The sequence below is a fragment of the Sus scrofa genome, chromosome X (genome assembly GCF_000003025.6).
Source record: "Sus scrofa isolate TJ Tabasco breed Duroc chromosome X, Sscrofa11.1, whole genome shotgun sequence".
Classification (NCBI taxonomy): domain Eukaryota; kingdom Metazoa; phylum Chordata; class Mammalia; order Artiodactyla; family Suidae; genus Sus; species Sus scrofa.
Genome location: NC_010461.5, coordinates 124,402,895 through 124,415,193, shown reverse-complemented (window position 1 = coordinate 124,415,193; position 12,299 = coordinate 124,402,895). Strand labels below are relative to the sequence as shown.

Below are 12,299 nucleotides of genomic sequence, written 5' to 3'. Positions count from 1 at the left end.
AGCTGCCGGTCTACACCGCAGCCACAGACATGTTCTCTTATTTTCCCACCAGCTCAGCCACTCACTCAAACATGTTTTTCGACTTTATCCTACATTCTGGAGGGTGGGGACTTGCTCACAAAGTCTCCACTTGTTTCAGCCACCCTCCAGCTTCCCCGTCGCTTCCTGCCGCGTCTCTGTCATCGGGCATCATGGCTTTATTTATCTATTTATTGGCTGCGCCTGCGGCATGTGCAAGTTCCCAGGCCAGGGACGGAACCCATGCCACAGCAGTGACCCAAGCTGCCGCAGCAACAGGGCCAGATCCCTCACCCACTGTGCCACCAGAGAAGTCCTGGGCATTGTGGCTTTGGAAGGACGGCTCCAGCTCCAGTGAGTGGAAGGCACTGGATGAGTCCCAAGCTGAGGCCGGGAGGCCAGGGAGGAGCGAGTCCCAGCTGTCCCTTCAGGTGGCCTCAGGGCCTCCTCAGGCTCTCCCTGCCCCCAGCCCAGGCCTCTGCAGTCCAAATTCCACACTGTGTCGGGCAGAGGGACAGCCTCCGGCGGGAGCCTTCCGTCATCCCCCAGCTCAGGTCCTCCTGGGGCTCGGGTTGGACTCTGCACTGAGCCTCAGGGCTCAGCTGCCAACCCCCGAGGCCGCTTCTGGGCCCCTGCTCTCGCTGCCGCACCAGATGCCAGGTGTCATCGACTGCTTCCTTGGGTCTGTTGGGTGTCTTCCCTCCCGCCTTCCCTGCTGCGTCCCTGCCCCGAGCTGTGTGCAGCACAAAGTCGGAGCTCCACGGGCTGTGAGTGAACGGGCGACTCAGAGGTTGGGCCGACAGGCAGTGTGGACTCCAGATGGGAAATGATGTGGAGCCCCCGACCGGCCCAGCACCCCCCCTTCCTAGGCCTCCCTCCCCACCCGTCCCCCAGGCTCTCCACGGTGCTCAGGAAGCAGCTTCCCTCCGTTCAGGATCTTACAGAGACCATTTATTTAGGAACAATTAGAGCAACCGGGGTGTGGGTTCCCAAGGGTGACACGGCTCTGCTGAAGGGACTGCTGGCCCTGGGCTGGGTCCGTGAGCAGGCTAGCATGCGTGTGTGTGTGTGTGCACACGTGCACACACACACACACCGCCTGCACGCACACACCGCCCATGAGGGATGTGTGCCGCGATGAATGACCATGTGTGTGCACCGCTTTGGGCCCCTCCCCGCCCCCCAAAGCGACCACGGCTGTGGAACCCACAGCAGCAAAATCTAGGCCTTTTACTCCCCTCCCCCACCCCAGCTCTCGCTTTGAGACCCCATCTCCTCTGGCGGCAGTTTGACCACCCTCAGTCACAAAGAGCCCCAGTGATCCTGTCAAGACATCTGGGGGAAGAGGAAAAAAAGCATCTTTTCAAATGTCAAGTGGATAAACAGTCAGGGCGCCAGATGTGCGGCCGGGAACCCGCCCAGCGGCTCCCGGGCCGGCGCCCTCCCCACTAGCACTGCCCAGCAAGGAGCCACCCAGAAAGGGGCTGTCCCCGCGGCCGCTGGGCGGCCCCTGCGCCCAGAGGCCCAAGGTCTCCGGCTGTGCTGCTGGTGGTGGGGCACCCACCCCTCCCCGTAAGCGGGCCTCTGGGAGCAGGGACGGGAGTGGGAGCAGGTCCCTGCGGCACAGGAGGGGGCCGGAACCGGCACCCACGCCCTTCCCGAAGGAGGAGACCACAAAGAGAAAAGTAACAGTCACAGAAGAGGCAGGTTCCGGAGCGGGGTTCCGCCCAAAAGCGGCGCGGGTCGGGCCGGTGGCCCCAGGCCCGGCGCATAGGCACGTTTAATAGGGTGTTTCTCTCCCCACGACCAGCCTTGAGGGGCTCCCGCTCCTGCCTCGTCCCACGGCCCCCCATGAGGTATTGCGCTCCCCCCACCCCCACCCCCCCAGGCGGCGCCCCCTCCTGCCCCCTCCCCAGCGCGCGGGTGGCTCGGAGCCCCCGCTGGGGGGCGGCCCGGGGGGCGCCCTAGGTGGCGTCCAGCTCGAAGACGCCGTCGCTGGTAGGGGTGGTGAAGAAGGAGGGCGGGTCGGACGCCGCCGACTCCTGCCCCCCGCTGCCCCGCGCCCGGGCGCGCCGCTCCTCCAGCCGCAGGCTGCGCTCGAAGTCCAGCAGCTGCCCCATGAAGTTGAAGTTGGGCGAGATGTTGGACTTCTTGCGCTTGACCAGGTCGTAGGCGTCGTTGAGTGAGAGGTGGAGCTTCTGCATGAGGTAGGCCACGGTGACGGTGACGGAGCGGCTGACGCCCGCCAGGCAGTGAACAAGCACCCCGCAGTTCTGGGACAAGGCCTCGTCTGGGGGGGGCGGGGGGGGGCAGAGCGCGGCCGTGAGGCGCGGGCGCGGGCGGCCTCCCGGAGGGCCCCTCGAGGCCGTCGGGGGCCCGAGGGCGGAGGAGCCCCGAGAGCGAGGGCCAGAGGGAAGGCGCGGGCGGGGGACTCACCGATGAAGGCGATGGCCTCAGGAAAGAACTGGGACAGGTTCTGGCTCCAGTGGTCCGAGATGGGGATCTGCTTGTAGTGAAAGTCACCATTCTTCTCGAAGAGGTTCGGGAGGTTGGGGGTGACGTTGAGGATGTAGCGGATGCCGAGCTTGGCCAAGCTCTCCACATTGGCTGAATCCCGGGCACTGCCCAGGTACAGGTTGGGCAGGATCTGGACGGGGAAGGACGGCAGCAGCCCTGCTGGGGGGGGCGTGGCGCCCTCCGAATCCAGGCCGCAGCTCATGGAGTCGCGGTCGGGCTCAGATTCCCCATCGGAGCAGTCGGAGCCCAGACACAGGCCACCCAGCCCCACCACGGGGCTGGGCACCGGGGCTGCACTGGGGCCCCCACGGCTGTTGAGGCTGGTCTCACACAGGTGAGGGCATTCGGCCTGGAATCTGCTGAAGCCACCTAGGAGGGGACAAGGGGAGGGTCCTATGGACCTGGCCTCCTGGGCAGCCAAGTGTTCTGGCTGAGGAGAGGAAAGCGAGCCCGGACCATCTCAGTGCCCCAAGGGGCTCGCAGCCGTCTCCAAAGAGAACCTGCAGGCCAGCGGCCTGACCTACCCTGCTGTCCCGGGTGGTGCGCTAGGGACAGCCCAGCCATGCTGGCTCAGGACCAGCGCCCACCGCCGCTGCAAGATGCCAGGCCCAGGCAGGGCACCCCAAGAGGCTATAACAACCCCGGGGGCCGAGCCAAGGCAGGCAGGAAGGCTCCATGGAGTTTAGATGTCCTGAGAGCCTTGGGGAGGACAGCAGCCATCAGTTAAAGAAGAGGAAACGGTCGGATGTGAGTTCTCTGCCTGGGTGTCTCCCGATCCAGCCTGACCAGGGAGCACTCGAGGGCAGAGACCAGGTGACAGCCATGTCTGTGCTGCCTCCAGGGATGAAGCTGGGGCCCCAAGAGGCAGAAGGCCTGGGAGAGTGTAGCACTCCGCCTGCATGGCCCCAAAGTCCCAAGAGGCGCACACCTCCACCTGCAAATAACTACGATTTCCTCGGGTGCGGGGGGGGGGGGGGCTGGAAACGCAGTGTTTTCTGTATTTCTATATCCTGGTGCACTCAGAATGGAGCAAGTGACGACGGTTCAACGAACCTCCTTGGGGCGGGGCGGGGCGGGGGGGCAGCTGGCTCTGCAGGTTCATGGGCATCCTGTTGCTACCCTGGATCTCTGGGGGTGTTTGGCTTGGCAAGGAGCCAGTGTGCCTGCATCAGCCCACCTCCCCTCCACCCCCAAGCCCTGCCAAGACTATAGGGGGGCCAGGTCTCTGCCTCTTCTTGCCTTCACTGCCTCTCTCCCTCTCTCCCCGCCTCTGCCCTCTCCAGACCCTTTGCAGAGTGGGATTTGTCCCAGCGCCTGCCTCCCTTGCCCATGGCTGAGCAGCTGGGGGAGGTGGGGATAGGGCTCGGAGCCCACACTGGGTCCTCTATTCCTTTTTTTTGGGGGGGGGTCTTTTTAGGGCCGCACCTGCAGCAAGTGGAGATTCCCAGGCCAGGGGTCCAATCGGAGCTGTAGCTGCCGGTCTACACCACAGCCCCAGCAACGCGGGATCCGTGTCGTGTGTGTGGCCTGCACCCCAGCTCACGGCAATGCCGGATCCTTAACCCACTGAGCGAGGCCAGGGATCGAACCCGCGTCCTCACGGATACTAGTTGGGTTTGTTACCGCTGAGCCACAACGGGAACTCCCTTTTATTTTCCTTTTTTTAAACCCACTGAGTGAGGCCAGGGGTTGAGCCCGCACCCTCATGGATATTATTCAGATTCTTAACCAGCTGAGCCACAAGGGGAACTCCTTTTTTTTTTTTTTTTCTTTTTTTCAGCTGCACCCGAGGCATATGGAATCCCGGGGCCAGGGAATCTGAGCAACAGCTGCAGCAATACCATATCCTTAGCCACTGTGACGGCTGGGGATGGATCCAGTGCCTCCACAGAGACAAGCCAGATTGTGAACCCACTGTGCCGCAGCGGGACCTCCGTGGATCCTCTATTCTGGAGGCCGGCCCGATTCGCCCCATCTTCCAGGCTCAGAAACGGGGGCTCCCAAGAGTGAAGGACTTCCCCAAGGTTACGGTCAGGGTCCCACCTCCACTTTAGACAAAATGAGGCCAGACTCGCCCAAGGTCAAAGGAATTATGACTGCCCTCAGAAGGCATAATGCTTCCCCTGGGCCAGGGTCCTCCCCAGGCTGGTGCCCGCCGGGCCACCACCCGCACCTACCCTGCAGGTAGTACGCCAGGTAGCCTTCCTCTCGCAGCTTCTGGAGCAGGGTCCCCAGCACTGACTCGGCCTCCCATTCCTCGGCTTCGGCCTCTGCCTCCCCGCGCCTGTGCCGGCCCCCGCCCTGGTCGTACAGGAGCACTGGGGCGGGCGGGGGCGGCTGCAGCGGGGGCCCGGGCAGCAGCGAGCGAACCGACAGGCTCCCCCGCCGCAGGCGGCGCAGGAGCAGCGCGGGCAAGGCCACGCTCAGCGCCCCGCCGATGCGCGCCGACTCGTACAGCTCCCGGCTGCGGCAGTCCAGGAGCAGCAGCCGCGGCCGCGGGGGCGACAGCTCCCGGCGCAGCCACAGGCAGGAGCGGCCCAGACCCTCCATGGGCTCCCGGCTCCCGGCAGATCGGGTCTCAGGAGCTGCAGAGAGAGGGAAGGAGCTCGACGTGAGCCCGTGTCCTTCGCGCCCGGCCGCGAAGGGCCGCGGGCCCAGGGGCCAAGACGTGAAGCCAACCCCGTGTCCCCAAAACGGGAGGCTGGGGTCCCCCGGGGACACCCTTCTACCGCCCAATCCTCCTCTGGCACGCCCCTAGACAAATACCCGCGCTGCTCCTCGGTCCCGCAGAAGAGGGCAGCTGGGCGTCCAACGGCCCCTTCCAGAGCCAGAGCCAAGCGCCGTGTCCCGTCCTGGCTCCTCCTGGGGGGCCCAAGGCCACAGCCACCTTCCCCCACATCCCCTTTCCGCATCTCTCACTCCGCCTGCCCGCCGCGCCCGCACGCACTCTCTCCACTTTCTGGCTTCCAACTTTGGGGGCGGGTGTGAGCGCACGCTCGCCTGAGGGGGGCGAGGCCGAGAGCCCCCCGTGGCCAGGCAGCCTGGGGAACAGAGGTGGTGCCGAGGGGGGGGCTGGACCTCGGCTGGACCTCTCGGAGCTGCCTCCCCCAACCCGCAGGAAACAAAAGGAGAGAGACCTGGAGCGTGATCCGGCGGCGAGCGGCCGTGCATGGACGTCCCAGCCACGGCCACCGCAGGATGTGGGGCACTGGCCCCGGGCAGGGTGTCCTCGGGCCCGGCCACTGGGAAGAGGGCGGGCCGGCGGAGCAGGCGCGCACGTGGAGGCCGAGTCCACCACCGCCGGCACACTGGCCGCTTCCTGGCAGCAGGACCCAGCTTCCACCTTGGAAGCCGCTGCCTTTGGACGTGGAGTTGCCGTTTAGAGGGGCGGGGCGGCGGGGGCGGGCTCAGGGGGCCAGCGAGCCAACGAGTGCCAGTGAAAGCAGTTGAGTGGGCCCTGCAAGTGGCGCGCTGAGCCGGGGCTTCCACCGAAGCGGGACAGGGCCAGGGCAGAGGCCAAGGGCAGGTCAGGGGCCCAGCAGGGGACCAGCTGCAGCTCCCCCGGCCGGCGCCAGTCAGGCCCCTGGAGGAAGGGGGAGGGGTAAGGACAAGGGCCCAGCGCCCCTGCCCCAGAGGCTGCCTCCAGCTCTACTCATCTGGGGGGACCCGGGACTATCCTGAGCCCTGACTGGCCTTGAGTGGCCCTGTCTACATAACAGGCTCATCAGAGCCACCACCTTGGGCTACCAGGGGAGGCCCCTGAAATCACGGAGGGGAGGAGGAAGCAGCACCCAAAACCCCTGCTGCTCAGGCCCACAGCTCTGCTCTTCCCGCGCTATGGATCCTGGCAGCCGCCCCAGCTTCTGGCTTTGCCTCCTTTCTCGGCAAGAGCCGCGTACTTTCGACTTCAATGTCTCCCGCCCCTGTGCTGTCCCCTCTCCCCCCTGCCCTGGCACAGGGCATCCTCACAGCTTCCAAGGCCCTTGCCCTACCTCCCGGCTGCCTCGCACCTCCTCGGCACCGTCCCGCGCAGCTTATCCACTCAGCGAAGGCCGGGGGGCCTCCAAGCCTTCCATGGACACAGGAGGATCAACAGACGGGACACACTGGCCCCTGCTCGCCCGGCACGCCCCGGCTAGCGGCTAGCGGGACAGGCCGGCAATAAACGGGGAGACCGAACAAGATAATACGGGGCATGATAAGGGCTGAGACAATGAAATAAGGTGGGGGAGCTTTCTGAAAAGTCTGGCTCTGTGTCCCTTCTCTGCTTAAAACCCATCTAAAGCAAATAGCAGGGCCGAAGGAAAATGTGCAGCAGATAAGATAAAGCTCATACAAGTTAATCAAAAGGTTAAGGCTCCAATAGATAAATGGCCAAGGGACCAGAAGAGACCGCGTGGGCGGGGAGATGGGACCCAGGGAGAGCACCGCAGGCGAGTGAATGACAAACACAGGCTAACACCTCCCACCTGCTACACTGGGAACGGGGTCTCAAAATGAGAACACCCAGTGCTGGCAAGGATGCTGTGAAATCGGCCTGCCACTCGATTGCTGGTTTCTAGAGGGTTCTCTGCTGGTATGGCCCTTTTGGAAATTAATCCGGTGACATGCATCCAAAGCTAAGAAGAAATGCCAGCCACACCCTCTGGCCACTTTGGGAAATCTACCCCAAAGAACTCAGTAAAAGAAGGCAGAGCGATGCACACAAGACCTGGAACTAGGGAGTGAAGTGTGCAAAGCCACTTTAGGAGGGCTCAGTCCAAACGCTCACTCCTCGCTGGGACCACAAAGTCCGATGAGACCACTTGGGAGGTAACGCAGGTTGCAGAGAGCCAGGGCGCCTCCGAGGGGCCTCTAGCGGCCCCCTGCCTCCCATCAGTCCCGGTGTCTGGGACCGCCTGCAGCCAGGCGCCTCAGGCAGCTGGGCTGTGCCCCTATTCCCTCCAGCCTCAGCCTCCCCCCCCCCACCTGCAGCCTGTCCCAATACTCTTCCTTCCTCACCCCTCCAGGCACCTTCCTGGGGCAGGCTTCTCTCTCCCTCCTCTGTGCTCCAGACCGCAGTGCCCAGGTGGGGGCACTTCCTTTCTCTTACATCCCAGCTCCCAGAGGCAGAGCTGGGCTGCCACCTGCCCACTGGCCTGCTGCAGCTGCGGGCAGGAGCCCAGGGGTGGGCAGGGGCTGAAGGCACCAAGGGGCCCGTCAGTGTGCCAGCCTAGGGCACCTGGCTCGGCAGTGCTGTGGGGAGTGGGGGTGGCAGCCCCCGCCAGGGCCCTCTCCAGGGGGCTTAGTGTGGTGGGAGAGAAGGGTCGTGGACCCCTGGAGAGCTGGGAGCTCCTGAGGTGCCCAAGCGTGCTTCCTGGAGAGGGCTCCCTGGGGGAGGTGACCAGAGCCAGGCTGGGAAGTTAGGAGGAGGAGGGAGGCCACTTCTGCAGTGGCGAGGGGAGGGGAAGCTAGGCTCCAAGGGAGCCCTCCCCCGCGCCTCGCTCCAGACCCCTGCTGGCCAGCCCTCCCGCGGGGACAGAGCGTTCAGGAGGGGGGATTCAATCTCGAAAGTGAGCGCTGGCTGCCCGGCGCCAGCAGCGCCCGCTGCGCCAGCAGCAGGACAAACTGGAACCTGTTGCCACCTCCGCACTGCAGGGCTGAGCGCAGCCAAGCCCCCCTCCCCCGACCCGCGCCCCGCCCGCACTCGGGCCCCCCGCAGCGCCCGCTCTGGGCGCCCGCCCCGCCCTGCACCCGCTCCCCGAGCGAGCGAGCGAGCGAGCGAGCGTGCCGGGCAGGGGGAGGCGGCGCCGCGCGCCTGAGCCTCGCCAGGCCCCCTCCGGCGGGCGGAGCCAGGCCGCGCGCTTCCCGTAGGGTGGGCGCTGCGCCCGCCGCCCCAGCTCCGGCCGAGCGCCCCCGGCCTCCGCCCGGCCCAGCCAGTGCCCCTTGGAGGCCGAGGAAACGCTGCTGCCGCCCACAGGCCTCGCGCGCGCCGCGTGCGCCTTCTGGTCCCCAGAGCCTCCGGAGAGCGGCGCCCCCCCCCCCCCAAATACGCGGTTCCCGCCGGGCCGGGTGGCAGGATTTCGGCTGTCGCGGCCCGGTCACATGGCCAGGAGCACAACTCCCAGCGACAGCGTCCCTGCCAAATCCAGTGTCTTTTCCACCACATCCACTTTCCGCCGGGGATGGTTTTCTGCTTTTCTGGGTCGGTCTCCTCGCGGGCCTGGGAGGTCCTCCAAGGCAGGAGCGGGTGTGCGCCCGGCCCCCGGCCGGCCACAGCCCTCGTGAAGGGCCTGGCGCGCGGCGCTCACGGAAGAAATGCTCGTTAACAAAGAAGGCATGAATGAATGAAACCAATTGTTGCATGAGGGAGCCCAGGAGGGTGCTGCTCCTGCTTTTTCTCGCAGAGGGTCACAGACTCTCGCCCGCCTCGACACGCACAAGCACACGTGGGCACACGGCTCTCCCCCCACGGCACAGGCAGACAGGCACGCACACAGCGCTCTGACTCTTGTCCCCAGGAAACCCACCTACTACGTGTGCACCCAGCAATTGGGGCTCCTGTGGTCTCATCTGGGCCACCTCCATTTCCGTGCCTGCCTCTCCCTTCCTCTTCCTCACCCCCCACCCCGACATCTAAGTAGGGTACCTTGCACCCAAGTGCCTTCCTTAGCTCTTAGGGAAGAGGCCAAGCCCGTCCCTGGGGAGACTCAGAGTCTGTTTAGGGAGGCACCTGGGGGGGGGGAGGCTCAGGATGGTGAGCTGCTGCTGCTCAAGGCCAGCCAGAGGCGCCTGGCAGAGATGCCACCAAATGCTGCAGCCTCTGGAGCCCTCCTGCCAGGTGTTGGGGGGGTGGGAGGGCCTCGGGGATGTGCTGGGGGATGCTGAGGGCTCTTTGCCATGGGGGCGGGGCAGGGTGCTGAAGAGCTTGAGTCCAGCAGGTGTGCATACATGTTGGGGTGTATGGGAGCGCGTGCTGGGGATGCTAGAGGTGTGTGCCTAGGAGTGGGGGGTGTTGGCCTCTGGTGTGGAGGTTCGTGGTGGGGCTTCGTTCAGGGGTGGGTGGATTGCAGTGTCTCTGGGCTGGGAACGTGGGTGGGGTGTCTGTAACGAGCATATGGGGAGTTGGAGATGGAGCGGGCACGGCGAGGGGAGCTATGTTAGCGCCGTTATCGCAGGGATGTGCTGGGCGTGTGTGTATGTGTGTGTGTGTGTGTGTGTGTGTGTGTGTGAACGCGCGCGCGCTCGCGCGCCTGGGTGTGTACCGAGGCGTGGCAGCGTCTGGGATGGGTGCTGGCCCGAGTTGAGGACAGTAGTGGATGGTGAGTTAGCCGCTGCTGGCGTGTGCGCTGCAGGGACCTGGGTCTGTGGTGCACGGTTTGTGCACGCGCCTGTAAGTGTCAAGGGGTGTGCGTGGCCATGGACACGGGAGGCGCACGGGCGGGATGCAGAGGGTGTGCGGTGGTAGGACCGAGTGGGTCTCGTAGGGACGCGTGCCCGGGTCGCACAGGGGCGCGTGCGGTCGGCCCCGTGGGGCGGGCGTTGGCAAGACTTTGGGGGTGCAGGGCGGAGGAGCGCACGTCGGGGGGCGGCCAGGCAGGGTGGGGGTGGGGTGGGTGCCCGGGCGCCGCGTGCTCCCGCTCACCTCCGCTCACCTCCGTTCCGCTCGGCTTCCTGCGCCGGCTCCTAGCGTCGCGGCCGGGAAGTTTCCGAAGCCCGGGCGGCGGGAAGCGCCACCGCCGCTGCCGCCCAGCGCCACCGGAGCCTCGGGCGGCGGCCTCGCCTGGAGCCGAGGGGCCGCCGCCGCCGCCGCTGCGGAGGGAAACTCCAAATCCCGCCTCCGCCGCCGCCTCCTCCCCTCCCGTCGCCGTCTTCTCCGCCCCCTGCCCAGGAGGGGCATGTCGCCGGCGGCGCGCGGGGAGGGAGTGGGGAGGGGCCGCGGCCTGCCCGGCGTCTCCCTCCACCGCCCCCGCCCGCCTTCCTCCCACCTGCCAGCTTTGCCCGCTCGGCCCGCCGCGGCCCCTCTCTGGGATGACCCCCGCCGCCCCCGACCCCGATGGCCCCGCCGCGTAGCCCCCCTCCCCGGAACTTGGGGCGCAGGAGTGGGGAGGAGGCCCTGACCTAGGTTGGCCCTGGCTGGGAGAGGGGTGCACCTAAGAGTCTAGCGCAAGAGAGACGGGGAGCGGCCCATCGAGGACCAGGCACAGCCGGGCTCCCAGAGCCACCGCCCGCTGCCACAGGGGCGAGGGCGAAGGTCCAGCTGACAGCACTGCAAGTGCCCCGAGCCAGCGGGTCCCCTGTGCCGACTTCTCCCACTCTCGCCTATCAGATCCTGGCTAGGAGTAATAGCATTTGGGCCTCAGTGCCTGGAAGGGGCGGAGCCAGGACGTTGGGGGTGGGGCTGGGAGGGGGGTGTTGGCTTTCCCCTGCGTGGACGGCCGTGGGCATCCCCACCGAGGACCTCTTTTTGTCCCTATCCCCCTCTGGGAGTCCGGCGAGACTGTCGCCATGCTCTAACCAGGGAAACCGAGGCAGTGCTTTTCTGGTGGTCACACAACAGCGTAGTGACAAAGGCGGAGTGGGCTCAGGGCTGGGCCCACGTGGAGGAGGAGGCAGGCAGTGCGGGGATGCCAGCCGCTCCTCGCTCCTCGGATGAGGGGCAGCCAAGGGAGGCCTGGCCGCCTGGCTGGTGTCTGCGGCAGCCTTGAATTCCCCTGAGTCATCACCCCTGGAAAGAGAGGAGAGGGCAGCTCTGTTTCCCCAGGCGTGCTGCGCTGTTGGTCCAATCCCGGGCGTGGGAGCCCCGCGGGGCGAGGCCCTGCCGCCACCAGCCCGGCATGCCCACCCTGCCCTCTGCCCCCTTCCGGCCTCAGCAGATGCGCGCCTTTACAACCCTCTCCCTGCTCAAACCCCTGGGCCTTTCTGGGCTGCACCCACCTCCCGGCAGGTGCATCCGACGGGCAGGCCCAAGGTGCCCTGGGCAGGGCCAAGCTTTCACCTCCCCTTCGGCATCAGAGCCCCAGGGTCCAAAACGCCACCACACGGGCGAGCAAAGGAAACTGTGTGGGTCCTGCCCCTTGACTCCCTGCTTCTCGGACAGTCTACACGGCTCGCTGTCCTGGAGTCAGGGGGCCTCTGCTAAGAAAGCAACATGCCCTAAAAGCTGTGCGGCTCGGCAGTAGGGCCATTTATCTGTCCAAACGTGAAAGTACACGGAAACCAAAAGAAGATGGGGCTGGCCCCCCCAGGGAGCCTCCCATTTGAGGGAGACATATGGCAGCCACGTCCAGGGCCCTGGGCACTCAGCTGCCCGCCCTGCAAAGGCTCCGTGAGCTGACTCACAGAGGAGTGTCTGGAAAGGTTGGATAACCCCCCATCCTGCGCTTTAGTGACTCAGGGCCCAACGGCTGGAGGAGGAACATTTGGATTGAAAGATGCGGCCCCCACCCCCGCGAAGCTCCTACCCCAGCCCTCCCACAGCGCCTCCGCTCTCCAGGCAACAAGTCGCCCCCGGCGCTGGAAGAGGAGAAAACCACCCAAACGCCAGGCCAGTCTCAGGAGCTCTGAAGGCGCAGGCCCGCTCCGCCTCCGGAAATGGGGCCGCCCTCCCACCCCCGGGGGCTCGTCTTGGCTCGCCAGGCTTGGCCTGCGCCCTGTCGAGGAATAACATGGAGAACCTTCTCGAAGAGAACTTGAGGGAGAGGCCAACTGTGTTGGAATCGAGGTGGTTCTGAAGGCACAGCTGGGCCTCTGTCCCCGAAGCAGCCGAGCCCATGCGCTCAGGT

The 12,299-nt window shown here is 66.0% G+C and overlaps 1 protein-coding gene across 5 annotated transcripts; it reads right to left on the bottom strand.

Moving 5' to 3' along the window:
- DUSP9 (dual specificity phosphatase 9) lies at positions 948-10,342 on the bottom strand. 5 transcript variants are annotated; one of them, XM_021079668.1, is made up of 5 exons: positions 6,528-8,185; positions 5,673-6,118; positions 4,713-5,120; positions 2,455-2,904; positions 948-2,308 (listed from the first exon to the last, which is right to left on the bottom strand). In XM_021079668.1, exons 2-5 carry the CDS (start codon positions 5,704-5,706, stop codon positions 1,983-1,985), a joined length of 1,218 nt encoding a protein of 405 aa, XP_020935327.1. In that variant the 5' UTR covers positions 5,707-6,118; positions 6,528-8,185; the 3' UTR covers positions 948-1,982. The 5 variants fall into 5 exon arrangements, with proteins under 5 accessions (XP_020935327.1, XP_020935328.1, XP_020935329.1 ...); XM_021079669.1 differs by having other exon boundaries at positions 6,546-8,185; XM_021079670.1 differs by lacking the exons at positions 5,673-6,118; positions 6,528-8,185 and adding an exon at positions 10,160-10,342.